This window comes from Oncorhynchus nerka, linkage group LG3 (genome assembly GCF_034236695.1).
Source record: "Oncorhynchus nerka isolate Pitt River linkage group LG3, Oner_Uvic_2.0, whole genome shotgun sequence".
NCBI classification, from domain to species: domain Eukaryota; kingdom Metazoa; phylum Chordata; class Actinopteri; order Salmoniformes; family Salmonidae; genus Oncorhynchus; species Oncorhynchus nerka.
Genome location: NC_088398.1, coordinates 81,502,098 through 81,524,047, shown reverse-complemented (window position 1 = coordinate 81,524,047; position 21,950 = coordinate 81,502,098). Strand labels below are relative to the sequence as shown.

At 51.6% G+C, this 21,950-nt stretch overlaps 1 protein-coding gene across 4 annotated transcripts in view; it reads right to left on the bottom strand.

Moving 5' to 3' along the window:
• Positions 1-881: 881 nt before the first annotated feature.
• Positions 882-21,950, bottom strand: part of LOC115113663 (ankyrin repeat domain-containing protein 50-like) — a 33,154-nt gene continuing 12,085 nt past the window's right edge. For 3 of the 4 annotated variants that reach the window (XM_029641584.2, XM_029641600.2, XM_065016100.1), the window contains 3 exons: positions 8,535-8,770; positions 2,582-6,122; positions 882-2,418 (listed from right to left, as the gene is read on the bottom strand). In XM_029641584.2, the coding sequence (XP_029497444.1) occupies positions 2,596-6,122; positions 8,535-8,770 (3,763 nt within the window). In that variant the 3' untranslated portion in view covers positions 882-2,418; positions 2,582-2,595. The remainder of the gene's footprint in view (positions 2,419-2,581; positions 6,123-8,534; positions 8,771-21,950) is intronic. The other variant, XM_029641574.2, reaches the window with a different exon arrangement.

The window sequence follows — 21,950 nt, the reverse complement described above, 5'->3', positions numbered from 1 at the left end:
CAGGAAAAACTCAGCGCCTGGCACCTATCGTGATACCTCGTTCAAAGACACTTAAATCTTTTGTCTTGCCCGTTCACCCTCTGAATGCCACACACACACAATCCATGTCTCAATTGTCTCAGGGCTTAAATATCTAACTTTAACCCGTCTCCTAACCTTCATCTACACTGATTGAAGTGGATTTAACTAGGGACATTAATAAGGGATCATAGCTTTCACCTGGATTCACCTGGTCAGTCTATGTCAAGGAAAGAGCAGGTGTTCCTAATGTTTTGTCCACTCAGTATATATTGAATATAGGATACAAAATATGTTTTATATTTCTATGTGGAATTGTATACATGGTTCTTGCAAATGATGTTAAAATTAGATTTATTATAATAACCTGTTAGTTTTACCCTCATTTCATCGTTCACAACGCTGGTTGAAATGAGATGAAAACAGAACTGGTTGATTACTTCTTTCAAATCCAAAGGTATGTTCCACGTTGATTCCACGTCACAATACGTTGACACTTTACATTGAAACAACAACATTGGTTCTACCAGTGGGTTCACTCTCTGTAGCTGAAGAGAAGCCTGTTTTCAGGGCAGCAAACCTTCCTGACCTGCTACGTGCTGCATCTCTGATGAGCATCTCTGATGAGCATCTCTGATGAGCATCTCTGATGAGCATCTCTGATGAGCAGCTGGTCTGTGAGGAAACCATGTGTCTTTCATCTCGGTCTTTGTGACTTGTGACATGCTATCTATAACACCTTCGTCTCGTTCCTCAGATGCACGCTGTACACTAAAGAGTACGGGCTCACGCCAACACACACACACACACACACACACACACACACACACACACACACACACACACACACACCTCAAACAGCGTTGGACATTAGTTACAGCACGTCTGCAATTTTAATTAAAGAACGGCATTATGGTTTCAAATGTGAATAAAATGGCAACAAGGACAAATGGACAACACTTAGGCCAGATCAATGATTTAAAATGAATAGCTAAAGTCCCACTTTCTGTCTCTCTTTTCTAATCTATCGTTAGATTTATGTCACCAGTAGCAGTTCCTTTCCAACGGCATTACTCAGAGTGTGCTGGAACATTCCGCCTGCTGGTTGGTTAATAATGTCATAAACATAGCGGTCATTTCAACAGCATCGTAGGCCAAGGTCAAGATTTGGTGGGACTGCGGTCTTTTCTGCTGGATTTGTATGGCTCGTGGCCGCCCATAGATGCACGTCGACAGACGCCAAGCTGGTAATACCTGCCATGTCTCGGGGGAAAAGTAGAGAGAGCAAAACTGTGGAGGAAGATCAAGGCATCAATAGTGCCCTCACACAGGCAGTAGAATCATGGCTTTCAAAACAGCTACGGTGTGAAAAAGAGCTCCTATATATTAAAAAAAACGATCTTAAGTCCTGTGTGAGTGTGTTGTCGTGGGTCTCCTTGCCCATCTCGTCTCATCTTAGTGAGAACTCTTTCACACGTATATTGGCTGTTCTGTGGTGGCTTCAAATGAATGTTTTTCATCCCCCGTAGAGTAGAAACGTTTGATTTCTGAAGAAGTCCATTGATGATTGGTTAAGCGTCAAACCCTGGTGAGACCACAGCCCTGTGTTGGGTCTGTGTGTCACAAAATTGTCACACACACTCTCTCTCTCTCTCTCTCTCTCTCTCTCTCTCTCTCTCTCTCTCTCTCTCTCTCTCTCTCTCTCTCTCTCTCTCTCTCTCTCTCTCTCTCTCTCTCTCTCTCTCTCTCTCTCTCTCTCTCTCTCTCTGGTCAGAGAACTGTCACACACACTCTGGCCTGTCTCTGTGTGGTAGATCAGCAGGAGGGTGGACCGATAGCCCCTCTCCATCCGACTTGTCCATGGCACAAGGCTTTGTGTCTGAGGAATGTGTGTGTGTGTGTGTGTCCACTATTTAGCTGCTCAGAACAGGCGACGGAAAAAGTCTGGAATGTAAACGGCTTTGAAGTCTGTGGGGGGGGGTGAGAGAGATGCCCCTTCTGCTCTCCTCTGCCCCGTAAGAACCATTATCCGTTCTGAAAACGGACCCTTGAACTCCCACGTCCACCTAGAACCCACAACAGAGAATGCTGTCATTAAAACGCCAGGCATTCCTCTAAATAGGACAGGACGTAGTTTTGCGACGTGCCCTCTATGAGAGGTCACGGTGTAATGAAGCTCTGGTTTTAAAAGGTGGTTTATATAATATAATACCACTGTAGACTTGACTTTAACTCTGGGGAAGATCAATGTGCTAAATGACTTAAATGTTAAATGTTAATGTGATGAAATAGAAAAATGGACACTAAGTAACAGAAACTGGTGTCCAAATAACAGTTTCTTTTGAGTGGGAAGTTCGTGAAAATTGATTTCTGGTCATAACAGGTCACTATACTCAGCATCTGAAAGACAATGAAGGAAAACACCAGAGACCCTTTAGTTTGGAATATACTAATAATATAATATTATTATAATAGAATAATATAACACTTTATAAGTGTCACAGATTTTTTTTTTTTTTTACAGTTAGTCTACTCTCTTTGGTGACCAACAGACAGTACTCACCGTTAGGTCAGAGTTCACAGGGGCGTCTCCCTCTTGTATAAGGCAGCGCTGGTGGGCCCTTCAAACTGCAGCTTGATGGCCTGTTTCAGGTTGAGCTGGGGGTCCGTGGTCGTCATGACCACCATGCAGGGAGGAGATAAGGCACTACCGGCGGTTATAGACATCTTCCGGTTCTCCTCCCATGTCTCTCTCTGAGCCGGGCTCTGGACCTGGTAGGGGTAGCCCATAGGGAGACTGTCCCTGTTTTTGGGGCCATCTTGTCCAGGCGTCACCCCTAGAGAAGCCATGACAGAGTTCCACCTACCCCCTCCGTACTGAGACCTCTCCTCCTGGATCAGGCTGGGGGGGTCGTGTTTACTGGGATAGTCGAACCCTGCTGGGTAGCCTTTGTAAGTCTGTTCAGAGTCATGCACCATGGCCGTGACTGTGCAGAGGGTAGGTGGAGGAGGGCTGGCCTTAGGGCACTGGGCCCTGTGGTTGGTTCCGTGCAGGCTGCCACGGGCGGAGCCAGGTGGAGGCAGGGTGGAGTGACGGGAGCGACAGCGTGGAAGGGAGTGCTGCTGGATCTGCTGGGTGAAGGACAAGCTGTCAGCAGGGACAGTCTGCACCGTGGCCTGGGAGTGGGCTGTGGAGGAGGATGTCTGGGAGCTATGGATGGAGTGGAAGTGCTCGGCTGTGGAGCCTGGGGAGCAGGAGGCTGAGGAGGTGGAGGTGCTAGCACCATGATGACGCCCTGCCTGGGCCACGTTACTCCCTGAGCCGACGGAGGACGGGCTCTTCACAGTGGATGACTTGGGCGACCGGGTGTTGGACGGCGGCAGACGGACTGAGTACGGTTTGGCTCCGTAGCTCTCCAGCAGCCTGACGATGGTGAAGTGGCCCCTCTTCCCGGCCACCTTGACGGGGCTGCGGCCGTACTTGTCTACATGGTCTGGGTTGGCCCCTCCCTCCAGTAGCATGGCAACGATATTGGCGTGGCCCTCCTGAGCCGCGATGCTCAGTGCCGTGGCCCCCTGCTGTCTGCAGGCCAGATCCACGTTGACCCCCCTGACCTCCAGGAGCAGACGACCAGGCTCAACATGACCCCGCCAGGCTACGGAGTGCAAGGGGGGTCGTCCCTCCCCGTCCTGGGTGTTAGGGTCCGCCCCATGGCTCAACAGCAGCCCCACTGCATCCAGGTTGCCCTGCCAGGAGGCCACATGCAGCGCCGTGCGCCCCTCCCCGTCCCGGGACTCCAGGGGCACGCCCCCTTTCTCCATAATGAGGGCAGCCATGTCCAGATGTCCCTCCAGGACCAGGAGGTAGAGCAGCGGACGGCCCTCTGCGTCCCGTACGTCCGTGTCCGTGCCCCGCCTCATCAGTAGCTCCACCACCTCAGCGTGGCCCTCCAGGGCGGCGGCGCTCAGCGCAGAGTGGCCGTCGTACGCCCGGTGGTCGATGGGCGAGCGGCGGTCCAGCAGAAGCCTCACCGTGCCACAGTGGCCCTCCTGCGCTGCCAGGATGAGGGGAGTCCGTCCCTCGATGTCCATTTCTCCGACACGCGCCATGCTCCCACGCTCCGTTAGGACGGCACAGACCCCCCGGTGGCCCTCGCAGGCGGCGGCGTGCAAAGGGGTCCAGCCCAGATCGTCTTTATGGTTCTCATCCAGCCCTCGGTCCAGAAGTGCTCTGACCACCTCCACGCTGCCCCGTGCTGCTGCCAGGCTCAGAGCTGTACGACCCTCCCCGTCGATGCCATCCACTGTAGCGCCCCAGAACAACACCCTGCCCACTGTCGCGGAATGGCCCATGGCGGCAGCCGCCAACAGCGGGGTGACGGCTGCAGAAGCGGCAGCGGCGTGTGGCCCGGCGCTCTCGTCTACGTCTGCCCCAGCCTCTAACAACAGTTCTACCACCTCCTCGTGACCTTCATACGCAGCCAGCAGCAGCGGGGTCATCCCATCCTGGTCCTTGTGCCCCGGGTCCGCCCCTCGCTCCAACAGCAGGCTGGCCACTTCGCCGTAACCTTTGACTCCAGCCGCTGTGGGCACACAGAGAGAAGCCACTGACAGGGCAGTACGGCCGTCTCCGTCGGCCAGGTCGACCTCTGCCCCGTGGTCCAGCAGGATCTCTACCGCCTCCCGATGGCCCATGTAGGAGGCGGCAATCAGTGGAGTGCGGCCCTCCCGGTCGACCTTGTCCACCTGCGCCCCGTGGTCCAGCAGAGTGAGGAGGATCTCCTCGTGACCCCCCCAGGCCGCCGCCCTCAGTGCCGATCGGCCCTCAGCATCACACCCGTCCACGTCCGCCTCTGCATCCAGGAGGAGGTGCACGGCCTCGGTGTGACCCCCCCAGGCCGCTGACCGTAAGGCCGTCCAGCCCTCGCTGTCTGCATGCTCCACCATCCCCACGCCGGCCTCCAGATCCAGCCCCCTGGCCCAGTCCAGCAGCATCCCCAGCACCCTGACATGGCCCTGCCTGGCAGACAGCGTTAAGGGGGTCTGGCCCTGGTGGTCACTGATCAGAGGGTCAGCCCCTCGGGTCAGGAGTAGGTCGGACACTTCGGCTGAGCCTGCATGGGCCGCGCTGGCCAGGAGGGTGCGTCCGTCTGTGGGGTCGGCCCGGTTCACGCTGACCCCGCTGTCCAGTAGCACCCTCACTGTGTCCTGCTTCTCCAGTGCCTGCCCGATGATGCCTCCCCCACCTCCTGCACAATGTACCCCCACGCTGGGGCCTCCATCTGGGGCGCAGGAGGGAGGGAACACCCCACTCTTCATCAGCAGCTGGAGGACCTCCTGCCTGACCAGGACAGGCGGCTGAGAGGCAGGGGAAGAGGGGGAAAAGGGGCTAGCCAGAGGGGGCACATCAGCCCACAACAGCCACAGGGCCAGGAGGGCAGGGTTGTCCTTGTGCATGCCTGAGCTGATCAGGTGCGAGCCCATCTGACAGGTGTCCTCTGTGTTAAGGTGTGGGGCGCGCAGGGTGAGAGCCATGGCCAGCATGGTGTGTCCCTCAGACACGCTACACAGATACTTCTGGGTGCAGTACTTCACGTCCGTCAGCCACTCTGCAAAACTAGTGTGGAACAGGAGCTTTCTGCCTCCCGGCCCGTCGATAAGCAGCGTAGACAGAGCCTTCAGCCTGCTCTGGAAGTCCAGAAGGCTGAGGGACATGTCCTGGGTCCAGGTGGCGGTGTAGAGCACCTGGGTGGTGAGGGGCCTGGGGGAGGCCAGTAGGGCGTTGAAGAGGGGCCTGACTTGGAGGAACAGGCCTCTGGGGAAGAGTCTCTGACAGAGCCACAAGTAGAGGCCGTTGAGGGTCCCGGGGATGTCCCGGATCTCCCGGAGCCCCACCAAGGCTCCCGCCACGCCGTCTAGAACGCGTTCCAGAAACAGGAAGCAGCCGCCACTCTTGATGTGCAGCAAGTTGAGCATGTCGGCCGTCTCGGGGGTCAGCTGTCGACGGAGCGCACCCTCCTGGTCCAGCCTCCGCAGGATATAGTGCTGCACGTCACGTACCGGCGCAGGTTTACGCAGATCGTCCAGACACAGTTTACGGAAACCTACCGAGAGGAGAGAGAGAGACAGAGACAGAGAGAGAGAGAGAGAGAGAGAGAGAGAGAGAGAGAAAGGGTGGGTGGGAGAGAGAGAGAGAGAGAGAGTAAGAGAGAGGTTGGGAGAGAGAGAGAGAGTAAGAGAGAGGGGAGAGAGAGAGAGAGAGAGAGAGAGAGAGAGAGAGAGAGGTGAGAGAGAGAGAGAGTAAGAGAGAGAGAGAGAGAGAGTAAGAGAGAGAGAGAGAGAGTAAGAGAGAGAGAGAGAGAGTAAGAGAGAGAGAGAGAGAGAGTAAGAGAGAGAGAGAGAGAGAGAGAGAGAGAGAGAGAGAGAGAGAGGGTGAGAGAGAGAGAGGGTGGGAGAGAGGGTGGGAGAGAGGGAGAGAGAGAGAGAGAGAGAGAGAAGGAGAGAGAGAGGAAGAGAGAGAGGGAGAGAGAGAGAGAGAGAGAGAGAGACAGAGAGAGAGAGAGAGAGAGAGAGAGAGAGAGAGAGAGAGAGAGAGAGAGAGAGAGACTGTCACTTAATGTAACTTCCGATCAAACATTAGCTACTTCAGGAAGAGGTATTGGACTGTAGAAGATATAGATATAGTTGGTGTTGTAGCAGAAGTCAGCTTCAGTCAGCCAGAGGGATATCTACACTACCATATACTGGCATTGGATTCACACTTCCATTTTTCACTGTTGGTGTCAGAGAGATATTTACTGGTGTTAAGCAGTGTGTGGTGGAAATCTCTCCTCCTCTCCAGCACAGACGTGTTCAGATGTCACCCACCCTATAGTAATGAGAGCATGGTGTTCTTCTGCGTTCTAAAAAACAACTACATTTTTGTCCTGTGTGGTTACCGAACACGACATCAAGCATTCAGCCTGGAAAAAACGGACAGAAACACAACCGTTTTGTCACTCGGTCGCTTTGTTGATGAACTATTAACACCCTTTCTGTTCCGGCACTCACTCTGGCACTCACTCTGGCACTCACTCTAGCACTCACTCTAGCACTCACTCTAGCACTCACACTAGCACTCACTCTAGCACTCACTCTAGCACTCACTCTAGCACTCACTCTAGCACTCACTCTAGCACTCACACTAGCACTCACTCTAGCACTCACTCTAGCACTCACACTAGCACTCACTCTAAAACTCACTCTAGCACTCACTCTAGCACTCACTCTAGCACTCACACTAGCACTCACACTAGCACTCACGCTAAAACTCACTCTAAAACTCACTCTGGCACTCACTCTGGCACTCACTCTAGCACTCACTCTGGCACTCACTCTGGCACTCACTCTGGCACTCACTCTGGCACTCACTCTAGCACTCACTCTAGCACTCACTCTAGCACTAACACTAGCACTAACTCTGGCACTCACTCTCGCACTCACTCTGGCACTCACTCTGGCACTCACTCTGGCACTCACTCTCGCACTCACTCTGGCACTCACTCTGGCACTCACTCTGGCACTCACTCTGGCACTCACACTGGCACTCACTCTCGCTCACTCTCGCACTCACTCTCGCACTCACTCTAGCACTCACACTAGCACTCACTCTAGCACTCACTCTAGCACTCACTCTAGCACTCACACTAGCACTCACTCTAGCACTCACACTAGCACTCACTCTAAAACTCACTCTAAAACTCACTCTAGCACTCACTCTAGCACTCACTCTAGCACTCACTCTAAAACTCACTCTAAAACTCACTCTAGCACTCACTCTAGCACTCACTCTAGCACTCACACTAGCACTCACTCTAGCGCTGCATCACAGTGCTAGCTGTGCCACCAGAGACTCAGTGGTCTAAGGCGCTGCATCACAGTGCTAGCTGTGCCACCAGAGACTCAGTGGTCTAAGGCGCTGCATCACAATGCTAGCTGTGCCACCAGAGACTCTGGGTTTGAGCCCAGGCTCAGTTGCAACCAGCCGTGGCTGCAGGGGCACTATTGAGTAGCTTGGATGAAAAGGTGCCCAGAGGTGCCCAGAATAAACAGCCTGCTCCTCAGTCTCAGTTGCTAATATATGCATATTAGTATTGGATAGAAAACACTCTGGAGTTTCTAAAACTGTTTGAATGATGTCTGTGAGTATAACAGAACTCATACGGCAGGCAAAAACCTGAGAAAAAATCCAAACAGGAAGTGTGAAATGTGAGTTTGGTGGATTTTCAAACCAGGCCCTATTGAATTCACATTGGGATATGAATGACGTTGCACTTCCTAGGTCTTCCACTAGATGTCAACCGTCGTTAGAAACTTGAATGAGGATTCTACTGTGTGGTGGGACTGAATAAGAGCTGAATGAGTCAGCTTACTGGCAGAGAGCCATTTCCTGGTCATCGGCATTCCACATGATAAAACACCATTTTAAAAGCGTCCCGCAACTCCTGCCCGTGTCTACAGACATCTCCCAAACATACCTGAGAACATCTTACACACAGCCTTGTTCTGTCTGCGCACAGAGCAGACCAGGAGCAGCCAGTTGGGCAGGAGGTGCTGGTGACTGGACAGGAGCTCTGAGATAGAGCTGCTCCTCCCTGGAGCCCCAGCACAGCTGGACACCTCACCGGCCCCATACCCCGATTCCAGTGAGTCTACCACCAGGAATAGGGACTTCTCTGGGGGAGGGAGGTCCAGCAAGGGAAACAACACCGCCCTGGAGAGAGAGAGAGAGAGAGAGAGAGAGAGAAGACAGAGAGACAGACAGACAGAGAAAGAGACAGAGAAAGAGAGACAGAGAGAGAGAGACAGACAGACAGAGAAAGAGAGAGAGAGAGAGACAGACAGACAGAGAAAGAGAGAGAGAGAGAGAGAGAGAGACAGGAGACAGAGAGAGAGAGACAGAGAGAGAGAGAGAGAGAGAGAGAGAGAGAGAGACAGAGAGAGAGAGAGAGAGAGAGAGAGAGAGAGAGAGAGAGAGAGACAGAGACAGAGAGAGAGAGAGAGAGAGAGAGAGAGAGAGAGACAGAGAGAGAGACAGAGAGAGAGAGAGAGAGAGAGAGAGAGAGAGAGAGAGAGAGAGAGAGAGAGAGAGAGAGAGAGGAGTAGTCATTTATCGAAATGGAATGTAGCTGGTATTTCATCACACATGGAACATAAACAAACCCAACAGCTGCAGCAGTATATGGACATCATCATTACATCATTCAGTATATGGACATCATCATTACATCATCATTACATCATTCAGTATATGGACATCATCATTACATCATTCAGTATATGGGCATCATCATTACATCATCATTACATCATTCAGTATATGGACATCATCATTACATCATCATTACATCATTCAGTATATGGACATCATCATTACATCATCATTACATCATTCAGTATATGGACATCATCATTACATCATCATTACATCATTCAATATATGGAAATCATCATTACATCACTTAGTATTTGGACATCATTAAAGGATGCTGCTATCGAGGAAGTGAGAAACCTACTATAGATTTGCTCCCCCCCTCACCAAGACCAGTAGATGTATTACTACAGTATATAGTAAAAGACACCTGGACAGGACTCTTCTATACGGTGTTCTATAGAGTCCCCTGGGACAGGACACTTGTATATGGTGTTCTATAGAGTCCCCTGGGACAGGACACTTCTATACAGTTTTCTATAGAGTCCCCTGGGACAGGACTCTTCCATATGGTGTTCTATAGAGTCCCCTGGGACAGGACTCTTCTATATGGTGTTCTATAGAGTCCCCTGGGACAGGACACTTCTATACAGTGTTCTATAGAGTCCCCTGGGACAGGACTCTTCTATATGGTGTTCTATAGAGTCCCCTGGGACAGGACTCTCCCATATGGTGTTCTATAGAGTCCCCTGGGACAGGACTCTTCTATATGGTGTTCTATAGAGTCCCCTGGGACAGGACTCTTCTATATGGTGTTCTATAGAGTCCCCTGGGACAGGACACTTCTATACAGTGTTCTATAGAGTCCCCTGGGTCAGGACTCTTCTATATGGTGTTCTATAGAGTCCCCTGGGACAGGACTCTTCTATATGGTGTTCTATAGAGTCCCCTGAGACAGGACTCTTATATGGTGTTCTATAGAGTCCCCTGGGTCCCACCTGGGAGGGTGGCTTCACCACACTTAGGCCTTGTAAAAATCATTGAGTAATCCAGGAAGAGTGGGAGTTTAGTGTGTGTGTGTTTGTAATCCAGGAAGAGTGGGAGTTTAGTGTGTGTGTGTTTGTAATCCAGGAAGAGTGGGAGTTTAGTGTGTGTGTGTGTGTAATCCAGGAAGAGTGGGAGTTTAGTGTGTGTGTGTAATCCAGGAAGAGTGGGAGTTTAGTGTGTGTGTGTATGTAATCCAGGAAGAGTGGGAGTTTAGTGTGTGTGTGTAATCCAGGAAGAGTGGAGTTTAGTGTCCCTGTGTCCCATCCAGGAAGAGTGGGAGTTTAGTGTGTGTGTGTATGTAATCCAGGAAGAGTGGGAGTTTAGTGTGTGTGTGTATGTAATCCAGGAAGAGTGGGTTTAGTGTGTGGGAGTTTAGGTGTGTTTGTAATCCAGGAAGAAGTTTAGTGTGTGTGTGTAATCCAGGAAGAGTGGGAGTTTAGTGTGTGTGTGTAATCCAGGAAGAGTGGGAGTTTAGTGTGTGTGTGTGTGTAATCCAGGAAGAGTGGGAGTTTAGTGTGTGTGTGTGTAATCCAGGAAGAGTGGGAGTTTAGTGTGTGTGTGTGTGTGGGTGTGTAATCCAGGAAGAGTGGGAGTTTAGTGTGTGTGTGTGTGTGTGTGTGTGTGTGTGTGTGTGTGTGTAATCCAGGAAGAGTGGGAGTTTAGTGTGTGTGTATGTGTGTAATCCAGGAAGAATGGGAGTTTAGTGTGTGTGTGTGTAATCCAGGAAGAGTGGGAGTTTAGTGTGTGTGTGTGTGTAATCCAGGAAGAGTGGGAGTTTAGTGTGTGTGTGTATGTAATCCAGGAAGAGTGGGAGTTTAGTGTGTGTGTGTATGTAATCCAGGAAGAGTGGGAGTTTAGTGTGTGTGTGTGTAATCCAGGAAGAGTGGGAGTTTAGTGTGTGTGTGTGTAATCCAGGAAGAGTGGGAGTTTAGTGTGTGTGTGTAATCCAGGAAGAGTGGGAGTTTAGTGTGTGTGTGTGTGTGTGTGTAATCCAGGAAGAGTGGGAGTTTAGTGTGTGTGTGTGTGTAATCCAGGAAGAGTGGGAGTTTAGTGTGTGTGTGTGTGTGTAATCCAGGAAGAGTGGGAGTTTAGTGTGTGTGTGTGTGTGTGTAATCCAGGAAGAGTGGGAGTTTAGTGTGTGTGTGTGTGTGTGTGTAATCCAGGAAGAGTGGGAGTTTAGTGTGTGTGAGTAATTTAATGTGGGTGAAGACATTATGGCGTTGCAGTTGTTTTTACAGTGTCTGTCACCCTGCTAGTGTCTGTCACCCTGCTAGTGTCTGTCACCCTGCTAGTGTCTGTCACCCTGCTAGTGTCTGTCTCCCTGCTAGTGTCTGTCACCCTGCTAGTGTCTGTCACCCTGCTAGTGTCTGTCACCCAACTAGTGTCTGTCACCCTGCTAGTGTCTGTCACCCTGCTAGTGTCTGTCACCCTGCTGTCTCCCTGCTAGTGTCTGTCACCCTGCTAGTGTCTGTCACCCTGCTAGTGTCTGTCACCCTGCTAGTGTCTGTCACCCTGCTAGTGTCTGTCTCCCTGCTAGTGTCTGTCACCCTGCTAGTGTCTGTCACCCTGCTAGTGTCTGTCACCCAACTAGTGTCTGTCACCCTGCTAGTGTCTGTCACCCTGCTAGTGTCTGTCACCCTGCTGTCTCCCTGCTAGTGTCTGTCACCCTGCTAGTGTCTGTCACCCTGTTAGTGTTTGTCACCCTGCTAGTGTCTGTCACCCTGCTAGTGTCTGTCACCCTGCTGTCTCCCTGCTAGTGTCTGTCACCCTGCTAGTGTCTGTCACCCTGCTAGTGTCTGTCACCCTGCTAGTGTCTGTCACCCTGCTAGTGTCTGTCTCCCTGCTAGTGTCTGTCACCCTGCTAGTGTCTGTCACCCTGCTAGTGTCTGTCTCCCTGCTAGTGTCTGTCACCCTGCTAGTGTCTGTCACCCTGCCAGTGTCTGTCACCCTGCTAGTGTCTGTCACCCTGCTGTCAGTGTCTGTCACCCTGCTAGTGTCTGTCACCCTGCTGTCACCCTGCTAGTGTCTGTCACCCTGCTAGTGTCTGTCTCCCTGCTAGTGTCTGTCACCCTGCTAGTGTCTGTCACCCTGCTAGTGTCTGTCACCCTGCTAGTGTCTGTCTCCCTGCTAGTGTCTGTCACCCTGCTAGTGTCTGTCACCCTGCTAGTGTCTGTCACCCTGCTAGTGTCTGTCTCCCTGCTAGTGTCTGTCACACTGCTGTCTCCCTGCTAGTGTCTGTCACCCTGCTAGTGTCTGTCACCCTGCTAGTGTCTGTCACACTGCTAGTGTCTGTCTCCCTGCTAGTGTCTGTCACCCTGCTAGTGTCTGTCACCCTGCTAGTGTCTGTCACCCTGTTAGTGTCTGTCACCCTGCTAGTGTCTGTCACCCTGCTAGTGTCTGTCACCCTGCCAGTGTCTGTCACCCTGCTAGTGTCTGTCACCCTGCTAGTGTCTGTCACCCTGCCAGTGTCTGTCACCCTGCTAGTGTCTGTCACCCTGCTAGTGTCTGTCACCCTGCTGTCACCCTGCTAGTGTCTGTCACCCTGCTAGTGTCTGTCACCCTGCTAGTGTCTGTCTCCCTGCTAGTGTCTGTCTCCCTGCTAGTGTCTGTCTCCCTGCTAGTGTCTGTCACCCTGCTAGTGTCTGTCACCCTGCTAGTGTCTGTCACCCTGCTAGTGTCTGTCACCCTGCTAGTGTCTGTCTCCCTGCTAGTGTCTGTCACCCTGCTAGTGTCTGTCACCCTGCTAGTGTCTGTCACCCTGCTGTCACCCTGCTAGTGTCTGTCTCCCTGCTAGTGTCTGTCACCCTGCTAGTGTCTGTCTCCCTGCTGTCACCCTGCTAGTGTCTGTCACCCTGCTAGTGTCTGTCTCCCTCTCCCCTGCTAGTGTCTGTCACCCTGCTGTGTCTGTCACCCTGCTAGTGTCTGTCTCCCTGCTAGTGTCTGTCACCCTGCTAGTGTCTGTCACCCTGTGTCTCCCTGTCTGTCACCCTGCTAGTGTCTGTCACCCTGCTAGTGTCTGTCACCCTGCTAGTGTCTGTCACCCTGCTAGTGTCTGTCACCCTGCTGTCTCCCTGCTAGTGTCTGTCACCCTGCTAGTGTCTGTCACCCTGCTAGTGTCTGTCACCTGCTAGTGTCTGTCTCCCTGCTAGTGTCTGTCACCCTGCTAGTGTCTGTCACCCTGCTGCTAGTGTCTGTCACCCTGCTCTGTCACCCTGCTGTCAGTGTCTGTCACCCTGCTAGTGTCTGTCACCCTGCTAGTGTCTGTCACCCTGCTAGTGTCTGTCTCCCTGCTAGTGTCTGTCACACTGCTGTCTCCCTGCTAGTGTCTGTCACCCTGCTAGTGTCTGTCACCCTGTTAGTGTCTGTCACCCTGCTAGTGTCTGTCACCCTGCTGTCTCCCTGCTAGTGTCTGTCACCCTGCTAGTGTCTGTCACCCTGCTAGTGTCTGTCACCCTGCTAGTGTCTGTCACCCTGCTAGTGTCTGTCACCCTGCTAGTGTCTGTCACCCTGCTAGTGTCTGTCACCCTGCTAGTGTCTGTCACCCTGCTAGTGTCACCCTGTCTGTCACCCTGCTAGTGTCTGTCACCCTGTCTGTCACCCTGCTAGTGTCTGTCACCCTGCTAGTCACCCTGCTGTGTCTGTCACCCTGCTGTCACCCTGCTAGTGTCTGTCACCCTGCTAGTGTCTGTCAGTGTCTGTCACCCTGCTAGTGTCTGTCACCCTGCTAGTGTCTGTCACCCTGCTAGTGTCTGTCACCCTGCTAGTGTCTGTCACCCTGCTAGTGTCTGTCACCCTGCTAGTGTCTGTCACCCTGCTAGTGTCTGTCACCCTGCTAGTGTCTGTCTGTCTGTCACCTGCTAGTGTCTGTCACCCTGCTAGTGTCTGTCACCCTGCTAGTGTCTGTCACCCTGCTAGTGTCTGTCTCCCTGCTGATGTCTGTCACCCTGCTAGTGTCTGTCACCCTGCTGGTGTCTGTCACCCTGCTAGTGTCTGTCACCCTGCTAGTGTCTGTCACCCTGCTAGTGTCTGTCACCCTGCTAGTGTCTGTCACCCTGCTAGTGTCTGTCACCCTGCTGTCAGTGTCTGTCTCCTGCTAGTGTCTGTCACCCTGCTAGTGTCTGTCACCCTGCTAGTGTCTGTCACCCTGCTAGTGTCTGTCACCCTGCTAGTGTCTGTCACCCTGCTAGTGTCTGTCACCCTGCTAGTGTCTGTCACCCTGCTAGTGTCTGTCTCCTGCTAGTGTCTGTCACCCTGCTAGTGTCTGTCTCCTGCTAGTGTCTGTCCCTGCTAGTGTCTGTCACCCTGCTAGTGTCTGTCACCCTGCTAGTGTCTGTCACCCTGCTGTCTGTCACCCTGTGTCTGTGTCTGTCACCCTGCTAGTGTCTGTCTCCCTGCTAGTGTCTGTCACCCTGCTGTGTCTGTCACCCTGCCAGTGTCTGTCTCCCTGCTAGTGTCTGTCACCCTGCTAGTGTCTGTCACCCTGCTAGTGTCTGTCACCCTAGTGTCTGTCACCCTGCTAGTGTCTGTCTCCCTGCTAGTGTCTGTCACCCTGCTAGTGTCTGTCACCCTGTGTCTGTCACCCTGCTAGTGTCTGTCACCCTGCTAGTGTCTGTCACCCTGCTAGTGTCTGTCACCCTGTTGTCAGTGTCTGTCACCCTGCTAGTGTCTGTCACCCTGCTAGTGTCTGTCACCCTGCTGTCTCCCTGTGTCTGTCACCCTGCTGTGTCTGTCTCCCTGCTAGTGTCTGTCACCCTGCTAGTGTCTGTCTCCCTGCTAGTGTCTGTCACCCTGTGTCTGTCACCCTGCTAGTGTCTGTCTCCTGCTGTGTCTGTCACCCTGCTAGTGTCTGTCACCCTGCTAGTGTCTGTCACCCTGCTAGTGTCTGTCACCCTGCTGTCACCCTGTGTCTGTCACCCTGCTAGTGTCTGTCACCCTGCTAGTGTCTGTCACCCTGCTGGTGTCTGTCACCCTGCTGTCTCCCTGCTAGTGTCTGTCACCCTGCTAGTGTCTGTCACCCTGCTAGTGTCTGTCACCCTGCTAGTGTCTGTCACCCTGCTAGTGTCTGTCACCCTCCTGTCCCTGCTAGTGTCTGTCACCCTGCTGTGTCTGTCCCCTGCTAGTGTCTGTCACCCTAGTGTCTGTCTCCCTGCTAGTGTCTGTCACCCTGCTAGTGTCTGTCTGCCCTGCTAGTGTCTGTCACCCTGCTAGTGTCTGTCACCCTGCTAGTGTCTGTCACCCTGCTAGTGTCTGTCACCCTGTGTCTGTCTCCCTGCTAGTGTCTGTCACCCTGCTAGTGTCTGTCTCCTGCTAGTGTCTGTCACCCTGCTAGTGTCTGTCACCCTGCTAGTGTCTGTCACCCTGCTAGTGTCTGTCACCCTGCTGTCTGTCCACCCTGCTAGTGTCTGTCACCCTGCTAGTGTCTGTCACCCTGCTAGTGTCTGTCACCCTGTCTGTCTCCCTGCTAGTGTCTGTCTCTGTCCCCTGCTAGTGTCTGTCACCCTGCTAGTGTCTGTCACCCTGCTAGTGTCTGTCACCCTGCTCTGTCACCCTGCTAGTGTCTGTCACCCTGCTAGTGTCTGTCACCCTGCTAGTGTCTGTCACCCTGCTAGTGTCTGTCACCCTGCTAGTGTCTGTCACCCTGCTAGTGTCTGTCACCCTGCTAGTGTCTGTCACCCTGCTAGTGTCTGTCACCCTGCTAGTGTCTGTCACCCTGCTGTCACCCTGCTAGTGTCTGTCACCCTGCTAGTGTCTGTCACCCTCCTGTCTAGTGTCTGTCTCCCTGCTAGTGTCTGCTAGTGTCTGTCACCCTGCTAGTGTCTGTCACCCTGCTAGTGTCTGTCTCCCAACTGAGTGTCTGTCCCCTGCTGCTAGTGTCTGTCACCCTGCTTGTGTCTGTCACCCTGCTAGTGTCTGTCTCCCTGCTAGTGTCTGTCTCCCTGCTAGTGTCTGTCACCCTGCTAGTGTCTGTCACCCTGCTAGTGTCTGTCACCCTGCTAGTGTCTGTCACCTGCTAGTGTCTGTCACCCTGCTGTCACCCTGTGTCTGTCACCCTGCTAGTGTCTGTCACCCTGCTAGTGTCTGTCACCCTGCTAGTGTCTGTCACCCTGCTAGTGTCTGTCACCCTGCTAGTGTCTGTCACCCTGCTAGTGTCTGTCACCCTGCTAGTGTCTGTCACCCTGCTAGTGTCTGTCTCCCTGCTAGTGTCTGTCACCCTGCTAGTGTCTGTCACCCTGCTGTCACCCTGCTGTCAGTGTCTGTCTCCCTGCTGCTAGTGTCTGTCACCCTGCTAGTGTCTGTCACCCTGCTGCACCCTGCTAGTGTCTGTCACCCTGCTAGTGTCTGTCACCCTGCTAGTGTCTGTCACCCTGCTAGTGTCTGTCACCCTGCTAGTGTCTGTCACCCTGCTCTGTCACCCTGCTAGTGTCTGTCACCCTGCTAGTGTCTGTCACCCTGCTAGTGTCTGTGTTAGTGTCTGTCCCTGCTAGTGTCTGTCACCTGTCACCCAACTGCTGTCACCCTGCTGGTGTCTGTCACCCTGCTAGTGTCTGTCACCCTGCTAGTGTCTGTCACCCTGCTAGTGTCTGTCACCCTGCTGTCACCCTGCTAGTGTCTGTCTCCCTGCTAGTGTCTGTCACCCTGCTAGTGTCTGTCTCCCTGCTAGTGTCTGTCTCCCTGCTAGTGTCTGTCACCCTGCTAGTGTCTGTCACCCTGCTAGTGTCTGTCACCCTGCTAGTGTCTGTCACCCTGCTAGTGTCTGTCACCCTGCTAGTGTCTGTCACCCTGCTAGTGTCTGTCACCCTGCTAGTGTCTGTCACCCTGCTAGTGTCTGTCACCCTGCTAGTGTCTGTCACCCTGCTGTCACCCTGCTAGTGTCTGTCACCCTGCTAGTGTCTGTCACCCTGCTAGTGTCTGTCTCCTGCTGAGTGTCTGTCACCCTGCTAGTGTCTGTCACCCTGCTAGTGTCTGTCTCCCTGCTAGTGTCTGTCTCCCTGCTCTGTCTCCCTGCTAGTGTCTGTCACCCTGCTAGTGTCTGTCACCCTGCTAGTGTCTGTCACCCTGCTGGTGTCTGTCACCCTGCTAGTGTCTGTCACTGTCCCCTGCTAGTGTCTGTCACCCTGCTAGTGTCTGTCACCCTGCTAGTGTCTGTCACCCTGCCAGTGTCTGTCACCCTGCTAGTGTCTGTCACCCTGCTAGTGTCTGTCACCCTGCTAGTGTCTGTCACCCTGCTAGTGTCTGTCACCCTGCTAGTGTCTGTCTCCCTGCTGTCAGTGTCTGTCACCCCCTGCTAGTGTCTGTCACCCTGCTGTGTCTGTCACCCTGCTAGTGTCTGTCACCCTGCTAGTGTCTGTCACCCTGCTAGTGTGTCTGTCACCCTGCTAGTGTCTGTCACCCTGCTACCCATGTGTCTGTCACCCTGCTAGTGTCTGTCTCCCTGCTAGTGTCTGTCACCCAGCTAGTGTCTGTCACCCAGCTAGTGTCTGTCACCCTGCTAGTGTCTGTCACCCTGCTGTCACCCTGCTAGTGTCTGGCACCCTGCTAGTGTCTGTCTCCCTGCTAGTGTCTGTCACCCTGCTAGTGTCTGTCACCCTGCTAGTGTCTGTCACCCTGCTAGTGTCTGTCTCCCTGCTAGTGTCTGTCACCCTGCTAGTGTCTGTCTCCCTGCCAGTGTCTGTCACCCTGCTAGTGTCTGTCACCCTGCTAGTGTCTGTCACCCTGCTGTCACCCTGCTAGTGTCTGTCACCCTGCTAGTGTCTGTCACCCTGCTAGTGTCTGTCACCCTGCTAGTGTCTGTCTCCCTGCTAGTGTCTGCTTCAGCAGGGATATAAACGGAATGAAGTATTAAATATGACACTTGTAAAAGGTTATGTAACACTATGAAGTCTATGTTGAACAGCCTTGGTCATTCAACAATGGATTCCACACTCCTACACTTCTAGAAGGATCCAAGCGGAAGGTGTCAGCTAACGTAAACATACAATACAGCCGTTTGAATCTAATTTTATTGGTCACATACACACGGTTAGCAGATGTTAATACGAGTGTAGCAAAAAAGTAATCTAACAATTCCCCAACAAAAACTCACTTTAATGTAAGTGGTTAATCAGAAACGAAAGGCACATTCACTCTGTACAGTCATACTGTAACTAACCTCACAATTAAAGGGCGGCAGGGTAGCCTAGTGGTTAGAGTGTAGGGAGGCAGGTAGCCTAGTGGTTTGAGTGTAGAGGAGGCAGGTAGCCTAGTGGTTAGAGTGTACAGGAGGCAGGTAGCCTAGTGGTTAGAGTGTAGAGGCGGCAGGGTAGCCTAGTGGTTAGAGTGTAGAGGAGGCAGGGTAGCCTAGTGGTTAGAGTGTAGAGGAGGCAGGTAGCCTAGTGGTTAGAGTGTAGAGGAGGCAGGTAGCCTAGTGGTTAGAGTGTAGAGGAGGCAGGTAGCCTAGTGGTTAGAGTGTAGAGGTGGCAGCGTAGCCTAGTGGTTAGAGTGTAGAGGCTGCAGGGTAGCCTAGTGGTTAGAGTGTAGAGGAGGCAGGGTAGCCTAGTGGTTAGAGTGTAGAGGAGGCAGGGTAGCCTAGTGGTTAGAGTGTAGAGGAGGCAGGTAGCCTAGTGGTTAGAGTGTAGAGGAGGCAGGTAGCCTAGTGGTTAGAGTGTAGAGGAGGCAGGGTAGCCTAGTGGTTAGAGTGTAGAGGAGGCAGGTAGCCTAGTGGTTAGAGTGTAGAGGAGGCAGGTAGCCTAGTGGTTAGAGTGTAGAGGCTGCAGGGTAGCCTAGTGGTTAGAGTGTTGGACTAGTAACCGGAAGGTAGCAAGTTCAAACCCCCGAGCTGACAAAGTACAAATCTGTCGTTCTGCCCCTGAACAGGCAGTTAACCCACTGTTCCTAGGCTGTCATTGAAAATATGAATTTGTTCTTACCTGACTTGCCTAGTAAAATAAAGGTAAAATAAAAAATTATACAAACAAATCTAAAAGGGATGGAATAAGAAAACTGTAAATAGGTGAAGTCAGAAGTTTACATACATTTGGAGTCATTAAAACTTGTTTTTCAACCACTCCAAAAATGTCTTGTCAACAAACTATAGTTTTGTGCGTGAAATGTAATTCTTCTGAAAAAGAGTTTACAGATTATTTCACTTATAATTCCAGTGGGTCAGAAATGTTTCATACACTAAGTTGACTGTGCCTGTAAACAACTTGGAAAATTCAAAAAAATGATGTCATGGCTTTAGATGCTTCTAAGATAGGCTAATTGACATCATTTGAGTCAATTGGAGGTGAACCTGCAGATGTATTTCAAGGCCTACCTTCAAACTCAGTGCCTCTTTGCTTGACATCATGGGGAAATCAGAAGAAATCAGCCAAAACCTCAGAAAAAAAATGGTAGACCTCCACAAGTCTGGTTTATCATTGGGAGCAATTTCCAAATGCCTGAAGGTACCACGTTCATCTGTACAAACAATAGTACATAAGTATAAACACCAAGGGACCACGCAGCCGTCATACCAATCAGGAAGGAGACGCGTTCTGTCTCCTAGAGATTAACGTACTTTGGTGAGAAAAGTGCAAATCAATCCCAGAACAAGGACCTTGTGAAGATGCTGGAAGAAACAGGTACAAAAGTATCCACAGTAAAATGAGTCCTATAACGACATAACCTGAAAGGCTGCTCAGCAAGGAAGAAGCCACTGCTCCAAAACCGGCATAAAAAAGCCAGACTACGGTTTGCAACTGCACATGGGGACAAAGATCATACTTTTTGGAGAAATGTCCTCTGGTCTGATGAAACAAAAAATGTAACTGTTTGGCCATAATGACCATCATTATGTTTGGAGGAAAAAGGGGGAGGCTTGCAAGCTGAAGAACACCATCCCAACCGTGAAGCACGGGGTTGGCAGCATCATGTTGTGGGGGTGTTTTGCGGCAGGAGGGACTGGTGCACTTCACAAAATAGATGGCATCACGAGGAAGGGAAATTATGTGGATATATTGAAGCAACATCAAGACATCAGTCAGGAAGTTAAAGCTTGGTCGCAAATGGGTCTTCCAAATGGACAATGACCCCAAGCATACTTCCAAAGTTGTGGCAAAATGACTTTAGGACAACAAAGTCAAGGTATTGGAGTGACCATCACAAAGCCCTGACCTCAATCCCATAGAAAATGTGTGGGCAGAACTGAAAAAGCTTGTGTAAGCAAAGAGGCCTACAAACCTGACTCAGTTTGACCTGACTCAGAAACTTGTGAAAGGCTACCCAAAACATTTGACCCTAGTTAAACAATATAAAGGCAACGCTACCAAATACTAATTGAGTGTATGTAAACTTCTGACCCACTGGGAATGTGATGAAAGAAATAAAAGCTGAATTAAATCATTCTCTCTACTATTATTCTGACATTTAACATTCTTAAAATAAAGTGGTGATCCTAACTGACTTAAAACAGGGAATTTTTACTGGGATTAAATGTCAGAAATTGTGAAAAACTGAGTTTAAATGTATTTGGCTAAGGTGTATGTAAACTTCAACTGTATATAAAGATATGGATGAGCGATGACCGAGTGTCATAGTATGGATGAGCGATGACCGAGTGTCATAGCATGGATGAGCGATGACCGAGTGTCATAGTATGGATGAGCGATGACCGAGTGTCATAGCATGGATGAGCGATGACCGAGTGTCATAGCATGGATGAGCGATGACCGAGTGTCATAGTATGGATGAGCGATGACCGAGTGTCATAGCATGGATGAGCGATGACCGAGTGTCATAGTATGGATGAGCGATGACCGAGTGTCATAGTATGGATGAGCGATGACCGAGTGTCATAGCATGGATGAGCGATGACCGAGTGTCATAGTCATAGCATGGATGAGCGATGACCGAGTGTCATAGTATGGATGGCGATGACCGAGTGTCATAGTATGGATGGCGATGACCGAGTGTCATAGTGGATCATAGTATGGATGAGCGATGACCGAGTGTCAGCATGGATGAGCGATGACCGATGGATGAGCGATGACCGAGTGTCATAGTATGGATGAGCGATGACCGAGTGTCATAGTATGGATGAGCGATGACCGAGTGTCATAGTATGGATGAGCGATGACCGAGTGTCATAGCATGGATGAGCGATGACCGAGTGTCATAGTATGGATGGCGATGACCGAGTGTCATAGCATGGATGAGCGATGACCGAGTGTCATAGCATGGATGAGCGATGACCGAGTATAGGGATGAGCGATGACCGAGTGTCATAGTATGGATGAGCGATGACCGAGTGTCATAGTATGGATGAGCGATGACCGAGTGTCATAGCATGGATGAGCGATGACCGAGTGTCATAGCATGGATGAGCGATGACCGAGTGTCATAGCATGGATGGCGATGACCGAGTGTCATAGTATGGATGGCGATGACCGAGTGTCATAGTATGGATGAGCGATGACCGAGTGTCATAGTATGGATGAGCGATGACCGAGTGTCATAGCATGGATGAGCGATGACCGAGTGTCATAGTATGGATGGCGATGACCGAGTGTCATAGTATGGATGAGCGATGACCATAGTATGGATGTCACCGAGTATGGATGAGCGATGACCGAGTGTCATAGTATGGATGAGCGATGACCGAGTGTCATAGTATGGATGAGCGATCATAGATGGATGAGCCGATGACCGTGTCATAGTATGGATGAGCGATGACCGA